The following is a 17931-nucleotide window of genomic DNA, read 5'->3' on the forward strand; positions in this document are numbered from 1 at the left end:
AAAATGGTACTCAAGAGATTTAATATGGACCAGTCTCACCCATTATCTAGTACATGGGCGTGAGATTACTTGTTTTGGACACTGATCCATTCAGTCCAAAGGTGGACGATAAAAAAGTTCATTCAGTCCTGAGATGGGTGATGCAGAAGTCTTGTTTTAGACACTGATCTGATTGGTCCATAAGAAAGACGATGAAGAAGCCTTTGATTTTGGTTTATTTTATACTAACCAGCCCAAAGAGGGGTTATTTGGTTTTGTTGATTTGTTTTCAGACAGGTTATGTTTTACACATGGTGGTACACGCATATCACAACAACATAATCCAAGATTTCGTGTGTGTGTATTTGAGGTCAATGACTCAATATGTTCGATCAGATTGTGGCATGGCCGATGGTAAAGAAGAACCAACTATCATGTTCGAGGACGAAGCATATTCTGCCCAAGATCTTCATCACCCACGGATTGCAGAAAATTTGAAAGGTCCAAGGGACCTTCGGTAATGTCCAAATCAGGAAGAATAATGTGTGTTGTACTCTTTTTCCTTCACCATAGTTTTGTTCCAATTGGGTTTTCTTAATAAGGTTTTAATGAGGCAACATTAAAGTACATTACAAGCTCTAAATGGTTATGGCATCCAAGGGAGAATATTATGAATCAGATTGTGGATGGCTCATAACCAAGAGATTATGATTAGTAATCTTTCCATTTATCTATAACGGTATAATCTCATATATAAATAACTTCTATGTACGAATAAAGATAGATTTTTTCATTATTTTCGCAGCAAGAACCTTCCCAATCCACCATCTATTTTTTAATTAAATTTTAAATTATAAACGGGGCAAATCTCTAAAATAGCACATTTCTAAGTTTATATCACAAAAATAGCACTCAAAAACTAAAATGACCAAAATAGCACCTTTTTAAATTTATCCTTTGAAAATTTTAATTTTTTTATTTTTCAAAATTTGAAATCTTATCCCCATAACCTCATTTCTAAACCCTAAACCCTAAACTCTAAACCCTAAACCCTAAACTCTAAACCTTAAAATCTAAACCCTAAACCTTAAAATCTAAACCCTAAACCCTAAACTCTAAACCCTAAACCCTAAACCCTAAATCCTAAACCCCACCCTTTAACTCTAAACCCTAAGTTTGTGACTTTTGATAAAACATTAAGCGCTATTTTTGTGACTTTTGACCTTGAGTGCTAGTTTGGGAACATAAACTTGATTTAGTGCTATTTTTGTATTTTTCTCTTATAAACGGCCTTCGTTATATTTTTAAAATTACGGTGGCCACTAAAGTATAAAACTATTTACCTAACAATTTTTTTCCGGTTTCCCAAGTTTCCTCCTCTCTCTCTCTCTAGGTCTCATTTAGCGTTTTCTCTCTCCTCTACGCCGTGAAACTGATTTCCTCTGGCCGTTAACCGTTTTCCCGATTCAGTTTCTAGCCGAGGATTAGCTTTGTTTATATTCTTCCTTTGGTGTGGATAAGTGTATGGGGTTAATTTTGACGTTTCGTTTGACTCGGCTACGCGGCGACTCGGACCTCCGCGTTTGACTTGGTCCTCGCTCGTTTCCGCCGCGTTTTCGTAGAATGTGGCTTGCCTTATTTGCATGCCAGGCTTTATATTGAATTCGCAGTCTCGAGATCGTGATATCTTAGGGTGTCGTCTTTGTTCTTTACTTGTTGCGGTTGGTTTTGTAATCCGTCGCGTGAAAAAACGGTGGCTCACGGTGGCAGATTACGTAATGCTATGGTGAGATGATTTCTAATTCAATTTCTCTGTTAACGATTGTGATTGATCAGATCTCGAACATCAGCTATTTTTTTCTTCTTTGAATTGGTTATTCGCGATCTCATCTCTGCTACGTGAATGGATAATCATCTCGCACGCGTATTCTTTCTAATTTGAATTCGCACGTGTGAATTTGAGGTTTGACGAGCTCTGTCCTCTGTTGAAACGGCGACGAATCTCTCTCTTTTAGGTCAAACGATTGTGTGTTGTAAAGGAAGTTCTCGATGGTTCGTGACTCGCTTTCTTCGACGGTGTTAGAACTTTGAAACGGTCACGTTCTTTGACTTTTAGTGTCTTAGTCAAAGAGATAAGGCCTTTTATGTGGTAGTGAAATTGTGTTGACTGTTTCCATTTTCTGTGTTCACTTTAGTTTTATATATTTGTCTCTATCTTAGTGTGAATGGTGGACCTATTGTACATCCTTGACCATGTATATATATGTAGAAAGTTGAAACTTTTGATAATGTTGACACAATGTTTTGCCAGGCGGAGAGGAGAAACTACTTGTCCAAAGAGGCTATAGATGGGTTGGAGTATCTGAAACGTAAAAGACTTCAGAAAATGAAATCAGGCTCTGTCAATGGAACAGTAGGTCTCAGTACAATTGCTAGAAGCGGAGGTGATGCAACGAGACCATCTTCAGCGTCATGTGGAATGAGATTACGGGTGACTGCTAGTGATACAGTATCTAGAGTGAATGGTGCATCTACTGGCAAGGGTGGATTCTTGAAGGAGGAGAGGTTTGAGACAGATGATCTTAAATGGACCGAGAGGCTTCCCGAATGTCCTGTCTACAGACCAACAAAGGATGAGTTTGAGGATCCTTTGACTTATTTGCAGAAGATTTTCCCAGAAGCTTCAAAATATGGTAATATTGAAATCTAATATCTCGTTATGCAAATATTTAATTTATTACCTGCATAAGTTAGTTGAAGCTATTGAACTCAACACAAATCAAGATCATAGCTTCAACTATTACTATAACACGTGCTGTAGGCAATATAGTAATACTATGTCCCTTTATTGGTGTTTAACTTTGATCAATCTCGTTTACAGGTATCTGCAAGATCATATCTCCTTTGACGGCAACTGTACCTGCAGGCGCTGTGTTGATGAAAGAGAAATCAAATTTCAAGTTCACCACCAGAGTACAGCCTCTTCGACTTGCTGAGTGGGACTCTGATGATAAAGTTACGTTCTTCATGAGTGGGAGGTTTGTATTTAACCCTGAATTAATTTTTTAGCTCTGTATCTTCTTCACCTTAAAGTTCTTATTTGATTTGTAAATTACTCAGGACCTATTCATTTCGTGACTATGAGAAAATGGCGAACAAGGTATTTGCACGTAGATATTGCAGTGATGGCTCTTTGCCCGACTCATTCTTGGAGAAAGACTTCTGGAAAGAAATCGCGTGTGGCAAGACTGAATCAGTTGAGTATGCGTGTGATGTAGATGGTAGTGCATTTTCGTCTGCACCTGATGACCCACTAGGAAGCAGCAAATGGAACTTGAATGTATAGATTTACTACAAACTTGAGCTTCTCTATATTTTTGGTTAAGCATTAAGGAAAACGTTTGCTCGGTAATTTCAATTTGGTACTTATATGATTATCTTTCTCGACTTTCAGAAAGTTTCAAGGCTACCGAAGTCTACCCTGCGCCTTCTTGAAACATCCATTCCGGTATGTGACAAGTAGTACAGTTACATCAAGGTCACATAAGAAGCTTCTATTTAACCTCTTTTAACTTGGAATTACTTGTTTCAGGGAGTCACTGAACCGATGCTTTACATCGGAATGCTGTTTAGCATGTTTGCCTGGCATGTTGAGGACCATTATTTGTACAGGTAACTTAAATAAATTGGCTCAAGTATATGGGTTACTAGTGATGGCCATCTAAAGTATCTTGATCTGACCCTTTTTTTACCTTTGTTTCTAATACAGCATCAATTATCAACATTGTGGAGCATCAAAAACTTGGTACGGAGTTCCAGGTTCTGCAGCTCTAAATTTTGAGAAGGTGGTTAGAGAATGTGTGTACAGCGATGAGATTCTGTCAACTAATGGGGAGGATGGAGCCTTCGATGTGCTTCTAGGGAAGACAACTATATTCCCACCAAAGATTCTGTTGGATCATGATGTGCCTGTGTACAAGGCTGTACAAAAACCCGGAGAGTTTGTTGTCACGTTCCCCAGAGGTTATCATGCTGGGTTCAGCCATGGTAAAACAAATTTATTCTGAATCTAAAATTTTATTGGTCAGAGAGTTGTTATCATATTCATTTGAAATTATGGTTGTGTTTGAAAAAATATTGTAGGTTTTAACTGTGGTGAGGCAGTGAACTTCGCGATGGGTGACTGGTTTCCCTTTGGAGCCATTGCGAGTTGTCGCTATGCTCATCTTAACAGGTTGCCCTTGCTCCCTCATGAAGAGTTGATTTGTAAGGAAGCAATGCTCTTAAACTCGTGTCCCAAACCCGAGAATCTGGATTTTTCACCTGCGGAATTGTCAGGACAAAAAAACATCAAGACTGCGTTTGTGCACCTGATTCGTTTTCATCATCTGGCTCGATGGTCTCTAATGAAGTCAAGATTATGCACAGGCCTGGTTTCGAATACATACGGAACCATCGTATGCAGTCTGTGTAAACGGGATTGCTATTTGGCGTTTATAAATTGCCAGTGCTACTCGCATCCTGTCTGTCTCCGTCATGGTAAAGCTTTTTCTCTGTTATCTCCATCAACACATATCCTTCACTGCTGTTTCTTTTTTTTTTATTTTTGTAATTGGCGGTGTCATTGTCTAGATGTTAAAAAGCTTGACCTTCCATGCGGGACAACACGTACTCTGTTCTTGAGGGATAACATTGAAGTCCTGGAAGCTGCTGCAAAGAAGTTTGAGGAAGAAGGTGGAGTTTCAGATATGATTACAAGTGATGAAAATTTATATGCCTATCCATCGCCACTCAAACTTGCAGCTGCAAAAGAAGAAGGATATTCACGGTATTCCACTATATACTTTGACTTCAATACCGAGTTGGAGATGGCTTCTGGAAACCCTGTCATGAGCTACGAAGCAAATGCTTCATGCATCTCTTCTGTTGCTGATGATTATGTATGCTCAACAACTGCTGATCACGTAAGTTTCTGACCAAGAACTCACAACAAACTCTCTTTAACCGTCTTCTAATATTTGAATTATGTTTCTCGTTACAGAAGCAGGTAAATAGAGGAGCTAACTGTAGTAGCAGTAGTGATTCTAAGCTCTCGGAAGACGTAGCAAGCAGCAGTAACAAGAAGACTCGGTTCTTCTCTGCGGTTCAAGATGAAGTACTAGGTACGGATCAGGAAAGTGAGGGTTCTGGTTCCGAGAGTTTCAGAGTGAAACGACGTTCGTTGCTGAAATGTGGGAACCGAGCAGTTGTTCAGGAGACAAGAGACTCTGAGCATCATCATCAGGTACTGGAAATCGTACATACTATTTTTTATAGTATTCATTTATTATTCAGCAAACCCTGAGATTATGGTTTGTTTCGTGTTTATTAAATGAAAATAGGGACATAAAAGATTGAAGAGATCACAGAAGTACCACGAAGGAAGATATAGTAGTAGAAGTAGTAAGGAAGAAGAAGTGTTAGTAATTTCAAAAAGAAAGGAAACTCATGAGCAGCAGCAAAGTGACGTGAAGAAGATTGAGAATCATTTTGGTGGTGGGTTTAAACGTCTGAAAGTGACAGCGTTGATAAGGCCATAGCGTGAGAGACAGCCTTCAACTTCCTCCTAACTAATTTTTTTTTTAACTGACTGCTGATATATCTAACAATACGGGAAAGAAAAAGCGAATCAAAAGCAAAATATTCAGTATCTGATTTTATTATGGGAGAAGAAAGAAGCAAGAAGGGGATAACCAACCAACCAACACTATTGGGTTTGTTTTTAGGCTTTTTACCAAATCTTTGATTCTTTGTGTACATTTTTAAACTCTTTCTGTTCCTTCTTCTTTTCATCTTATGATGTAAATCTCTTATTTTGTCTTTTTGGTTATTACTGTCAACAGAAAAAGGCTAGTTTTTTCTTTTTGTTCCTAACAATGGCTTTTGTTATTGTTGATATGATGATGCATAGAGAGAGCTTAATCATCTCTTAGAGCATTTTCAATTCATCTTCATATTTTGCTATGTTGTTATAATTAGAAATATCAAATATCCCATGTTACCCAAATTTATTTCTTATTTTAAGAAAATGCGAGACCTCATTTCTCTTTTCAAAGAGGCCTAGAGGGATCCGGATCCGCACCCTTTTTTGGAATGTTCCACGCTATTAAGGCTCATACGAACGCCCATATGAATAAGTTTTGGAGTGTTACGTGGATGGAGCTCGCAAAAAGGAAGATTTATGGGACAAGAATGGTTTAACATTACAGGAGATTTGCAAGACCCGACATGGAAGGCATTAATATTCAAAAGAATATATCACCTTTACCCGCAGAGTGTAAATTTGGGCTATGGAGTGTATGAAATTCTTATAGCTCTCGGAGGTGGTGTTCGCCATTCAATAGATGAAGATGATATCTATACCAATGAAATTGCTGATTTTCGCTTTTTACATGAAGGAATTTAAACAGTGTAAAGAGTTGTTTCTTCACTTCACAATCCAAACATATTCCAATAACAAAAAACACAATTGCAGACTAGCTTTCACGCAGTGTTCACAGGGCCGGCCCCGAGATTTCGGGGGCCTTAGGCGATATTCGTAAAGATTTCATTGAAAAAAAAATTTAAAAAAATTTGAGGGCTTTTTTAAAAAATTTGGAGGCCTATGTTTATGTAGTTTTTTTCAAAAAATTTGGGGTCATAGGCGAATGTTTCATCCGGCTTTGCTCAGGACCGGCCCTGAGTGGTCAACATTCTCATTCTGCTATGGTTTATATTGATTATGTTCCATTGGTTTGGTTTTCAGTTCTATGTAGTATAGTATACAAGAAAAAAAAAAAGTATCTTACTACAGTTGCTGAATGGTAGTGGTTGTTTATACCCGACAAATATTGTGAATTCCTGTCCGCTGTTCACTTGCTAAGCTATACACTGCAAAATATAAGCTTAGATCATGAGCAAAGAGTATAAGGCGCTCCTAGGAATGTGAGACGTCCGTTGAAGGAAAAGAAAGGTCTGTCACCGGAGTATAACAATGTCTTGAGAATGGGTCTTGCCGAATTTAATTGTTTGTACAAAATGTCTCTTGTTCCGGAAACTAATTACTCGCTTTATTTGGATATTGTTTTAGTATTAGTTTTGGATACATCCTTCTAAAAAAACATAGATATTATTAAAAACTTTAGAATTGTTTATACCTGACAATATGTATCAAAACCGGAAATTGTTTTGTCAAAAAACACCAAAACTAATCAGCATTAGTATTCAATTTGGATAAGAGATTAGGTTTATTCTAAAGTTTCTAAGATCATCTCTAATAGGGTATCTAGTAAGGTTCTATCTCATGGTTCTATTTAATTATATGCTCAAAATTAAATCAAAAAGAGGAAAAATAGATAGATATGGTTCTAAAAATAAAACTTTTGAAACAGAGTTAATACGTATCACTTTCTGATTGGTTATTATTTTTATGAAAAAAAAATTACACCCAATTTTTCTCTCCCTCTCTCATTTCGGGGAAAAAAATTGTTTGGCCCTCTCTCTCTCTTTTCTTGGCGGATTCGACAAAAAGAGCCTTTGGTTTCGAAAAAATTGATAGCCGGAGCCTCTGGTTTCTCCGACGAGAAGAAATGTTATTCTCTTCCCCTCCCGTCGCTCTCTAACGATCAGGTGCACGGATCGGTTTCTGGATAGGATTCTGTTTCGAGCGTTAGCTCGTCTGGATCGGGTGAAGATCAGAGTCAACCCACTGCTCCTAGGTTCGATTCCCCCCTATCCCTCCTTTATTGATTGAGTGATTGATGATATGTGGATTGTGGTTCTAAGCAGGAAAGTTAACAGCTTTGATTCGGAAAAGCATCTCTTCTCTTCTGCGAATATGGCTCCGCCGACAGGTGAAACAACGGCGGCGGGAGGTGATGCTCAGCCGCAGCAGCAACGACAAGCAGGTGGGTTTGGGCAGACGATAACCGCAGAATCATTCGAATCGCCGTCTTCTGCTACTTCGCTTCGAAGTTCTTTTCGCCGAAACAGAAACCTGCGGATCCTTCTAAGCCTCCGCCTCATCTTATGTCCAATCTCTTTCAGAGCCCTTGGTAATTTCCTGATTGGGTCTCTTCAATTCGATTGCTTTCTCTCTCGCTCGCCTTAGGTCTAAAGTGTTTTTTTTTTTGACAACATGATATGTGGTTTTATCTATCAGAGAATGATAAATTCAATGACTTTGGGAACGATGGTGCGCTCGTTTGGCACGAGACCAACATACCTTATGCTGTGTGGAAGCCAGCGAGCACTAGAACCTTGTCGATGAAGTATTATCCATCCGAGGTAATAGATATTTGTGTTTCGTCATATGTTGTGTCAGTTGTGTTGAGGTGTTTTGTTGTTTGCAGGCACTGAAGAATAATGGGAGTCTCTATGCTCAGGTCTTCTTTGCTCGATCTAGTTTTCCTATTGATCCTAACGATCCTGAGTTGAGGTGTGCTTATGGTTTTTATATGTTATTTTGGCATGTAATTAGCCTGTGTTATGGCACAGATTCTTGTGAACTAACGATAGAAAGTAGGCTTCGCAGGAGGTTGATGGGCATGACTTGGAACTGAAGGATGAGGGCCCTGTGGAATGGATATCTTACTGGAAACCTAATGTCACCATAAAAACTCATAGGAATGTCTGAAGCAACTCGTAGATCACACCTTATCTTCTGTATATGTCTCAACACTGTTAATATTGGTCACACCTGTAACACTCTGTATATGTCTCAACACTCTTAATATTGGTCACATGACCATCTCACCGATGGTATTTATCCGAACTGGTCAACTTTTATCCAATCTATTTCATTTCCACAAACTCCGAAAGCATCCTTATTTGCTACACTACAAGAATATGTCCGTAAAGATGTCGAGCGTTCTTTTGGAGTCTTGCAAGCTCGATTTGACATTGTTAGAAACTCAGCTCTTATTTGGGATAAGCCAAAAATCGGAAAGATTGTGATAGCATGTATCATATTGCACAATATGATAGTAGAAGACGAACGAGATGGGTACACTCAATTTGAATCAAACAAAAGTTCACATGTGGATTTCATGTATTCTAAAGATATGCCTTCAAATACTGGTAATTTGATGGCAATTCGAACTCGACTTCGTGATCGAAACATACATGAACAATTGAAAAATGATTTGGTTGAGCATATATGGCGTAAATTTGGTACAAGGCAAAATGACTATAAATCGTTTAGTTTTGTTTATGATTTTTCAATCTATGTTATAGGTTTTTATGTCAAGTTAATTTAAAATTTATGTAATTCAATAATTATAAATTTTTTTTATTATAGAATGTGATGCAAGTAATCTATTATTACAAATTTTTCAAAATTTTGAAACTTAGAACTTTTAATTGGTTCTAGCATTGGAGGGGTTAAAACTAAACGAGTATCTAAAATTTTTAATTTGATTATTTTCAATTAAATAATTGATTTAGAACTCTAAGGCCATATCTATTGTCGGAGATGGTCTAACACGTGTAACCCATGCAGATAATAATTCTCTATTCAAGACTTTAAAAAGGCCTAGAGGCTACGTACATTATTGAGCAACCCAGTTAATCTTAACTTACCGTACCACAGAGTATAATCTTTAATCCATGTCTTAATTAATTATTTTCTTTTCAACATCTCTGTAAAAGCTATAGGAATCTCAATCAAATGAGTTAAAAACTCGTTGCTTTTTATAAACGGAGATATCTGAGGCGTTGATCTTTCTTTGTATCCTTCATCGCAAGCATCCAAGCTTTCCATTCCAAGATTCATACGAGAGATAAGGTCTTTGTAATCATGATCTTCAAAGGTTTCCATAGCTATGTCCAATATCTGAGCAGTTCCTGAATAATCGCTGAGACACTCCATTACCAGCATGTCATTGTCCTTGGGATATTTCTTCGCGTCAAAATCCTTCTTCATCTGTGCATGCACTCTCTTCGTTTTTGTCTCAGCGTTCTTCATCGTCGCCATGACTAGTTCGCCGAGATTTTTAGCGGTTTTGCACTGCCGACACCCTTCGAGAGACTTGAGGCAGAAATCGAGTTTGAGCTTTCGGTTTTTCGCTGCTGCTTTCTTGCAAGAATCTTGAATGAGAGATTTTGCTGTTGCTAAAACGTTTAAGAGGAGAAAGCACGTAATTAGGTAAAGCAGAAATTTCATTGTTTTTTCTCCTTTTACTTTGTTTGTTTTTCTTTAGGAGAAACAGAGGATATGATGAGAAGAATAAATTGTTTATATATGTTTTAAACGTTATGATCCAATTTATACCTCATGCAACGCTTTTTTTAGAGGGCTTATGTCACGCTTTACCACTCCACTTACGTCGTACTCGTATACTTGTTCGTTTTGACACACTCTCTCTCTTCACTTCAATTTCTTGTGTATTACAGAAAAAAAAAACTCATAAAAACTAATAAATGTTAAGATTTAAAGGTTTCTAGTGGAAGCACCGTATCCTATTGGTTAAGGTTTAAAGATTTTTACACCCAGGTCTGGGGTACAAATTCCAGATTATGCAATTTCTTGCAGATTGCAGGAAATCCAGGTTTCAAGTCCCGGAGAGAGCGATTTATTAAACAATTATACAGACTACGGAAGAAAGGCTTACAAAGGATCTTCAACATGGTGTAAGTAAATCTGGTCAGATGTGGATCTTCATAGGACGGCGGATCTTCAACATGGTGCAAGTAAATCTGGTCAGACGTGGATCTTCATAAGCCGGCTCAGTTGATGCAGTTAGGCGTAGGTCCTCATAAGGCAGGTAGTATTATCGGTTGTCGAATCGTCTATATAATTTTTCTCATATCATAATTGTAATATCATAATAAATCAGCGTTAAAAAAACTAACAAATGTTAATTAGATTAGTGTAGACAAAAGTATACGTAGCAGCACTGGAACCAGGAACATATATTATAGGGTCAATTAACTAAAATTTGCAATATATAACCAATTTTAAAAGAACTACTAGATTCTGATCTGCGTTTAAAAGCGTGGAAATACTTTTAACAAAATTTAATTTACAAAATTAATATATTTTAACAATTTTTGATAAGTAAAGTTTTTTTATCAGCAAGATAAACAGATTCATATAAACTCTGCAAACCAAAATGATAGTTCTGCATCCATATGGACAACAAACAACTTGATAAATAAAGTTTAAACATATTACTTTTTATTTATATTAAATATGAAAATTATATACTAGTTAATTTTAAAAAAAAATTATTTCAACCTGTTTGTTATAAATATTTAATAAAATCTCTGTAATTGTTTTGATTAATTGTTATATATATACTTATTTAATAAATTTTAAATTATAAAAATTATTTTATGTCAATTTATTGAAAATTAGATACTACTTAATTTTGTTTTTAAATTATTTCAACCTGTTTGTTATAAATATTTAATAAAATCTTTGTAATTGTTTTGATTAATTATGTGATATATACTTATTTAATAAATTATAAATTATAAAAATTATTTTATGTCAATTTACTGACTTTAACATTTTATTTGTAAAAAACTTATTCAATATCAACTTAAACCAAGCATAATCGCTCATTAATAATTATATGCTCTTAAGAATAAAAACAATCTAAGAAAAAGAATCTAATAAGAAAACTTTATTGAGTTTAAATGAATGCAGTTTTTTTATTTATGAAAATATAAATAAAAAAATCCATTAATTTAATCTCTTTTATCAAAACCAAATTATTTCCATGGACCCAAAATCTTTTTGGTATGTTTTTAAATTAAATACACCATTATACTATATAGTTAAACCCATTCTTTTTTTTTTTTCATTTTTTTTTGAACACCAGTTAAACCCATTCAAATTAATTAAAACTCCCTCTCTTATACTACTACTAAATGTGTTTCCAAACAGCTACTAAATGTGTTTCCAAACAACACATAATTAATTTTGTATCCAAATAATATAAAACATTATCTAATTAATTTTATAATAAATGAAATTATTTTCTAGTATCTAAATCCGCGAAAATAGTTATACTTATTTTTTGAATTTGTTTCATAAATGAATTGAGTGTTTTAGCCAAATCACCGAAAATGAGATCCATAAAAAGTAATTAAAATAATGAGATAAATAAAAAGTTATTAAAATATAAGACTTAATGTTTTATATTATTTGGATACAATATTAATTATGTGTTGTTTGGAAACACATTTAGTAGTAGTATAAGGGAAAGAGAAATAATTAATTTGAATGGGTTATACTATATAGCATAAGGGTGTATTTAATTTAAAAACTTACCAAAAAGATGTTGGTACATGAGAATGATTATATTTTAATAAGTTTTTTTTTCAAATATGACTCAAAAAAAATTCAAATACAAAACTAACCCATGATTTTTTTGAAACTTTAATTTGTCATATTTACTTCAGAAGTTTGGATTATTCACAAAAACGCCATTTTGTTTTTTCCAAAATAGGTGTTCTACTCTATCATATTTATCAAGTATTTACAATATTGACATTGCCATCAATACACTAACCCACCATGAACAACCAATTTGAAACTCTTAATGCACCAAAGTTTCAATTTTTACTCTTCAGATCTCATTACTTATGCACACAAACAACATTCTCTTTCACTTTCTCTCTATATTCATTAAAAAAAACAAGATTTTGATTCTAAACATTGTAAGGTTCAAACTCATGATTCTTGGGCATTAACAAGTGGGTCTGTTTCGTGGTGAAGTTCTGTGTGATAGGAGAAACTAATCAAATTATCTCACTGGTTGAAAATATGAAATTGTTTTTTTTTTTCAGATCTGGTCGTAGAAGACTTCTGGTCAATACATAAGTTAGTTTTGAAATTGATTTTATATGTGTTTTTAGAAGACGACTTCTCGGGAAGTCTTCTAACTTTTATTTGTTAACAAAAAAATCTTGAAAATACTAGAAAAGACTTCCTGGTAAGTCGTCTAAGATACACAAGTTAGTTTTGCAACTGACCAGATTGTGTCAGAAGTTTTGACTTTCTTTAAATGACTTACACAGAAGTCTTTCGCCAGAAGACTTACACTCGGTGGAAGTCTTCCGAACTCTCGGTGGAAGTCTTCTCACTGTCAGTAAAAGTCATCTCAGACTTTTGCAATTGAAAAATAAAATTTAAATATTTAATTTTAATTAAACGACTTCCATGTAAGTTTTCCGGAAGACGACTTACATGCATGGGCGAATCCAAAGTAAATATCTAGTGGGTGCAAAAATTAATAATGTCCTAAAGGGGAATCAAACTTGAGCTATCAAGGGGGTGCACAACACTACTAAACCAACTCATCTAGCTGATTTCTTTTGCATCTTTACATACCAAATGTCTAATATTTATAAAATTATTGGTGCACATGCCACCGTTGTCTAAGCACCGGCTTCGCCCCTGCTTACACGGAAGTCTTCCTGAATTTTATTCTAAGATTCTTGTCAAACTGTGGTTTTTTTTTTTTTTTTTTGATCAAAGTCAAACTGTGGTTATCACAAAAGACTTTCGTGTAAGTCTTGTGCTAGAAGACTTACCTGGAAGTCATTTAGTTAAAATTAAAAATTAAAGTTTTATTTTTCAATTGCAAAAATCACCTGAGATGACTTACATGGAAGTCGTCTAAATAAATGTAATATTTAAGTTTTATTTTTCTGGTGGAAGACTTCCACGTAAGTCTTCTAGAAAAAATCAAATTCCTGACACAGTTTTGTCAATTGCAAAACTAACATGTTTATCCTAGAAGATTTACTGGTAAGTCTTCTCTGGTATTTTCGAGATTTTTTTTAAAAACAAAAGTAAGTCGATATTTACAAAGGAAGACTTCCAAAGAAGCCTGCTGTAGAGTAGACTTTTATGGAAGTCTTCCTTTATAAATTTACAATTGAAAAATGACCTAAATGTAAGATTTCCTGGAAGTCTTCTGGAGGACGACTTCCTGGAAGTCTGACATACGACTTATGTGGAGAAGTCTTCTGGCGGACGACCTATGTGGAAGTCTTCTACGTTAATGTTTAATAAACTTTTATTTTCTCTAAAATGACGTAACATTTTCTTGTTAATTCATGTATATTAATCGATATTGGGGCTCTTGAATAAAATTCATAACTTAATTGATTTCAATTATGAGGTTAGCAACATTCATGTTTATTAATGTTTCTAGCTAATTCGAGAAGACTTCCACGAAAGTCTTCTACGTTAGTTTTTGTAAACTTGTTAAGTAACTTTAAGATATTTTTTTAATTTTCAAAAATGTTAAGTAACTTAAACATTATCAAGTTATATGGTTTTATATGTCTTCTTAGATCATAAGATATACTTTTTAATTTTCATGAGATTTAAAATTTCAATTTTCACTTCTCGGAAGACTTTCCAAAAGAGTTGTAGTGAAAGTGTTATATGTTTGAACTTAATTTGTGAATTTGACTAAGTTTTTTTAGAAGTCTTCTCTCTTAGTTTTAGCATATTTGATTAAATTTTTGTGTTATTTTTTTTTTGCTATTAAAGTTGTATCAATAACTTCAACAAATTCAAGTATTTTTGGCAAGATAATATTGTAAACATGAACATATTTACTAAAAATTTCATTAATATCTCTTCAACTTTACAAAAGAATTCACAACTAAAAGAGTACACACATAAATCACAAAACATGCCATAAATAAAACTATTACACATGGAGTTAGAGATTATTCATCCACAAAGATAAGCTTAGAGTCCACTTGATATGGGAGAAAACTCCGTTAGAAGATTTCCAGAAAATCTTCTAGGGAATTATGTTTTAGAAGACTTTATCAGAAGACTTTCTAGGGCATTATATTTTAGAAGACTTCCAAAATCTGTCTCAAATCTAAAAAACATGCGTATCCAAAAACGTTCAAATGGCTTCAAAAAGGAGAAAATGAGTGAAAAATTAGATAAATCTATCTTTATAGAATACAAAAAAATAGATATCCAACATTCATAGATCTACCTATAAAAGAGTGGAAGACGAGAACAATGTAATAAAAAACCTGGAAAAACAAGACAAATTAGTGAGAAAAACACGAGACAAAAAAATGAAAAATTAATATAAAGTTTGGTGTTTCCAAGTTCAAGGAGATTAGAGAGAGGTTAGAGAGTTTTAGTTTGGAAAAACAGTAAGAGCTTTATGCAACAAGAGATTATCTAATGAAGAAAAAACAAACATGGAGACTTACCAAAACGCTCAAATCTGTTATGAAAGAAGAAACAAGAGTGAAGACTCAGTCAAAAGAGTTCATGGAAGTCTTCTGGTGCATTATATTTTAGAAGAATTTTGAGAAGACTTCTGGGAAGTCTTCCAGAGTGAGATCCAGATCTGAAAAATCTGCATATCCAAACCCAGACCTGAAAAATCTGCATATCCAAAAACGTTCAAATGACTTCAAAAAGAGAAAATGAGTGAAAGATTAGATATATTTACCTTTATAGAACACAAAAATAGATATCTAAAATTTATAGATTTATCTTTAAAGGAGTGGAAGATGTGAACCATGTGATACAAAAATCTGCAAAAACAAGATAAATTAGTGAGATGAGACAAAAAAATGAAATATTCATATACACTACAAGAAAACACAGTTTTAGCAAGGAAATTTAACGAGAAAAACTATTCCTCGTGAAATTACGATGACTTAACGATGAAATTGCGAGGAAATAAAGTTTCCTCGTAATGGCCTTGTAAAATACCGAGTAAAGCTTTTCCTCGTAGAATCGTCGTAAGTTGACGTGGTTTTTCCGAGAAAAATGTGTTTCGTCGCAAATTCGTCGTAATTTTAGCATGATTTTTACGAGAAAATAACTTACGAGGAAAGAACGAGAAATCCACCAATTTAACACGTTTTTTTTGCCACCAACCTAATTTTTCGTCTTAAATTCCTAGCAAAATTCAACTACCAGATTCGAAAATTTTCTATATATATGGAGGTTTGAACATAATTTTAAGCACACCAACAAGAAAAAAAACGTGAAAAAAATGTCGGGCTTGGGAAATATTTTCGAGTTGCGGAGGTGGATGTATATGCATAGAGATGCTAACGGGAGAGTGACGAAAGAATATCTTGCTGGGTTGGAGCGTTTTATGCATCAAGCAGATTCTACACCGCTCGCCCAAGAAAGCGGTAAAATATTCTGTCCTTGTAGGAAATGTAACAATTCAAAGTTGGCAAATCGTGAAAATGTTTGGAAGCATTTAGTAAATAGAGGTTTCACGCCAAATTATTATATCTGGTTTCAACATGGAGAAGGTTATAGTTATGATCAGAATGAAGCTAGTAGTAGTAATAGCAACTTTCAAGAAGAACCGGTTGATCATCAATTGCATAATGCACATAGTTACCATCAGGAGGATCAGCCGATGGTAGATTATGATAGGGTTCATGATATGGTAACTGATGCATTCGTAGCTCATGATGATGAAGATGAAGAACCTAACATAGATTCAAAAAAGTTTTATGAAATGTTAGATGCGGCAAATCAACCACTTTACAGTGGTTGTAGAGAAGGTCTCTCTAAATTGTCATTGGCTGCTAGAATGATGAATATTAAAACTGATCACAATCTACCTGAAAGTTGCATGAACGAATGGGCAGATTTATTTAAAGAGTATTTGCCGGAAGACAATGAGTCTGCTGATTCTTATTATGAGATTCAGAAACTGGTTTATAGTCTTGGGTTGCCTTCGGAGATGATAGATGTTTGCATCGACAACTGCATGATCTACTGGGGAGATGATGAGAAGTTGGAAGAATGTCGATTCTGCAAGAAACCACGATTCAAGCCGCAAGGAAGGGGACGTAATAGGGTACCGTACCAAAGGATGTGGTACCTACCAATTACAGATAGATTGAAAAGATTGTACCAATCGGAGCAGACTGCTGGAAAGATGAGGTGGCATGCCGAGCATACTCAGACGGATGGTGAGATGACTCATCCATCAGATGCAAGAGCCTGGAAAAATTTTAACAAAGTACATCCGAATTTCGCTAGCAATAGCCGGAATGTGTACCTCGGATTATGCACAGATGGATTTAGTCCATTTGGAATGTCAGGGAGACAATATTCATTGTGGCCTGTCTTTCTTACGCCATACAACCTGCCACCGGAGATGTGCATGCAACGGGAGTTTTTATTCTTGACCATATTAATACCCGGTCCGAAGCATCCAAAAAGGTCACTTGATGTTTTCCTACAACCACTGATAAAAGAGTTGAAAGATTTGTGGTCAACAGGGGTGAGGACGTATGACTGCTCAACGAAGAAGAATTTTACGATGCGAGCTATGCTTTTGTGGACCATAAGTGACTTTCCTGCCTATGGGATGTTGTCTGGATGGACTACACATGGGAGATTAGCTTGTCCATATTGTAATGGAACGACAGATGCATTTCAACTGAAGAATGGTAGAAAGACAAGTTGGTTCGATTGTCACCGTCGATTTCTTCCAGTTGGCCATCCGTACCGAAGAAACAAGAATTTGTTTAGGCACAAAAAGGTTGTGAGAGACACTCCTCCTCCATATCTAACTGGAGAACAAATTGAAGCGCAAATCGACTACTACGGAGCTAACGAAACAGTTCGCTGGGGTGGTAATTGGCATGTCCCTCGTAATATGCCTGATTCTTACGGTGTTCATCACAACTGGCACAAGAAGAGTATATTTTGGGAGTTACCATATTGGAAGGATCTCCTTCTGCGCCACAACCTTGATGTGATGCATATAGAGAAGAATTTCTTTGAGAACATCATGAATACAATATTGAATGTCCCAGGGAAGACAAAAGACAACATAAAATCGAGGTTGGACTTGCCGGATATTTGCTCAAGAAGCGAGTTACATATTAAAAGCAATGGGCAAGTTCCCGTTCCGATATTCAAATTGTCTTCAGAAAAAAATCGGTGTTGTTCAA

The 17931-nt window shown here is 35.3% G+C and overlaps 3 protein-coding genes across 5 annotated transcripts; 2 read left to right on the forward strand and 1 right to left on the reverse strand.

The window, feature by feature from the left end:
- The first annotated feature begins 1343 nt into the window (after nucleotides 1-1343).
- Nucleotides 1344-6009, forward strand: LOC106313265 (lysine-specific demethylase JMJ706-like). 2 transcript variants are annotated; one of them, XM_013751032.1, is made up of 11 exons: nucleotides 1344-1765; nucleotides 2291-2672; nucleotides 2861-3017; nucleotides 3100-3319; nucleotides 3434-3487; nucleotides 3572-3651; nucleotides 3749-4026; nucleotides 4123-4518; nucleotides 4612-4943; nucleotides 5021-5263; nucleotides 5361-6009. In XM_013751032.1, exons 1-11 carry the CDS (start codon nucleotides 1763-1765, stop codon nucleotides 5556-5558), a joined length of 2343 nt encoding a protein of 780 aa, XP_013606486.1. In that variant the 5' UTR covers nucleotides 1344-1762; the 3' UTR covers nucleotides 5559-6009. The 2 variants fall into 2 exon arrangements, with proteins under 2 accessions (XP_013606486.1, XP_013606487.1); XM_013751033.1 differs by having other exon boundaries at nucleotides 3100-3235.
- A 1468-nt stretch (nucleotides 6010-7477) lies between these two features.
- On the forward strand, nucleotides 7478-8799 carry LOC106316878. 2 transcript variants are annotated; one of them, XM_013754747.1, is made up of 5 exons: nucleotides 7478-7715; nucleotides 7786-8051; nucleotides 8159-8283; nucleotides 8349-8434; nucleotides 8522-8799. In XM_013754747.1, exons 2-5 carry the CDS (start codon nucleotides 7835-7837, stop codon nucleotides 8556-8558), a joined length of 465 nt encoding a protein of 154 aa, XP_013610201.1. In that variant the 5' UTR covers nucleotides 7478-7715; nucleotides 7786-7834; the 3' UTR covers nucleotides 8559-8799. The 2 variants fall into 2 exon arrangements, with proteins under 2 accessions (XP_013610201.1, XP_013610202.1); XM_013754748.1 differs by having other exon boundaries at nucleotides 8531-8799.
- A 689-nt stretch (nucleotides 8800-9488) lies between these two features.
- Nucleotides 9489-10209, reverse strand: LOC106317333 (putative invertase inhibitor). The gene has a single exon (XM_013755165.1). It carries the CDS (start codon nucleotides 10157-10159, stop codon nucleotides 9617-9619), a length of 543 nt encoding a protein of 180 aa, XP_013610619.1. The 5' UTR covers nucleotides 10160-10209; the 3' UTR covers nucleotides 9489-9616.
- Nucleotides 10210-17931: the final 7722 nt, after the last annotated feature.

This window comes from Brassica oleracea, chromosome C9 (genome assembly GCF_000695525.1).
Source record: "Brassica oleracea var. oleracea cultivar TO1000 chromosome C9, BOL, whole genome shotgun sequence".
NCBI classification, from domain to species: domain Eukaryota; kingdom Viridiplantae; phylum Streptophyta; class Magnoliopsida; order Brassicales; family Brassicaceae; genus Brassica; species Brassica oleracea.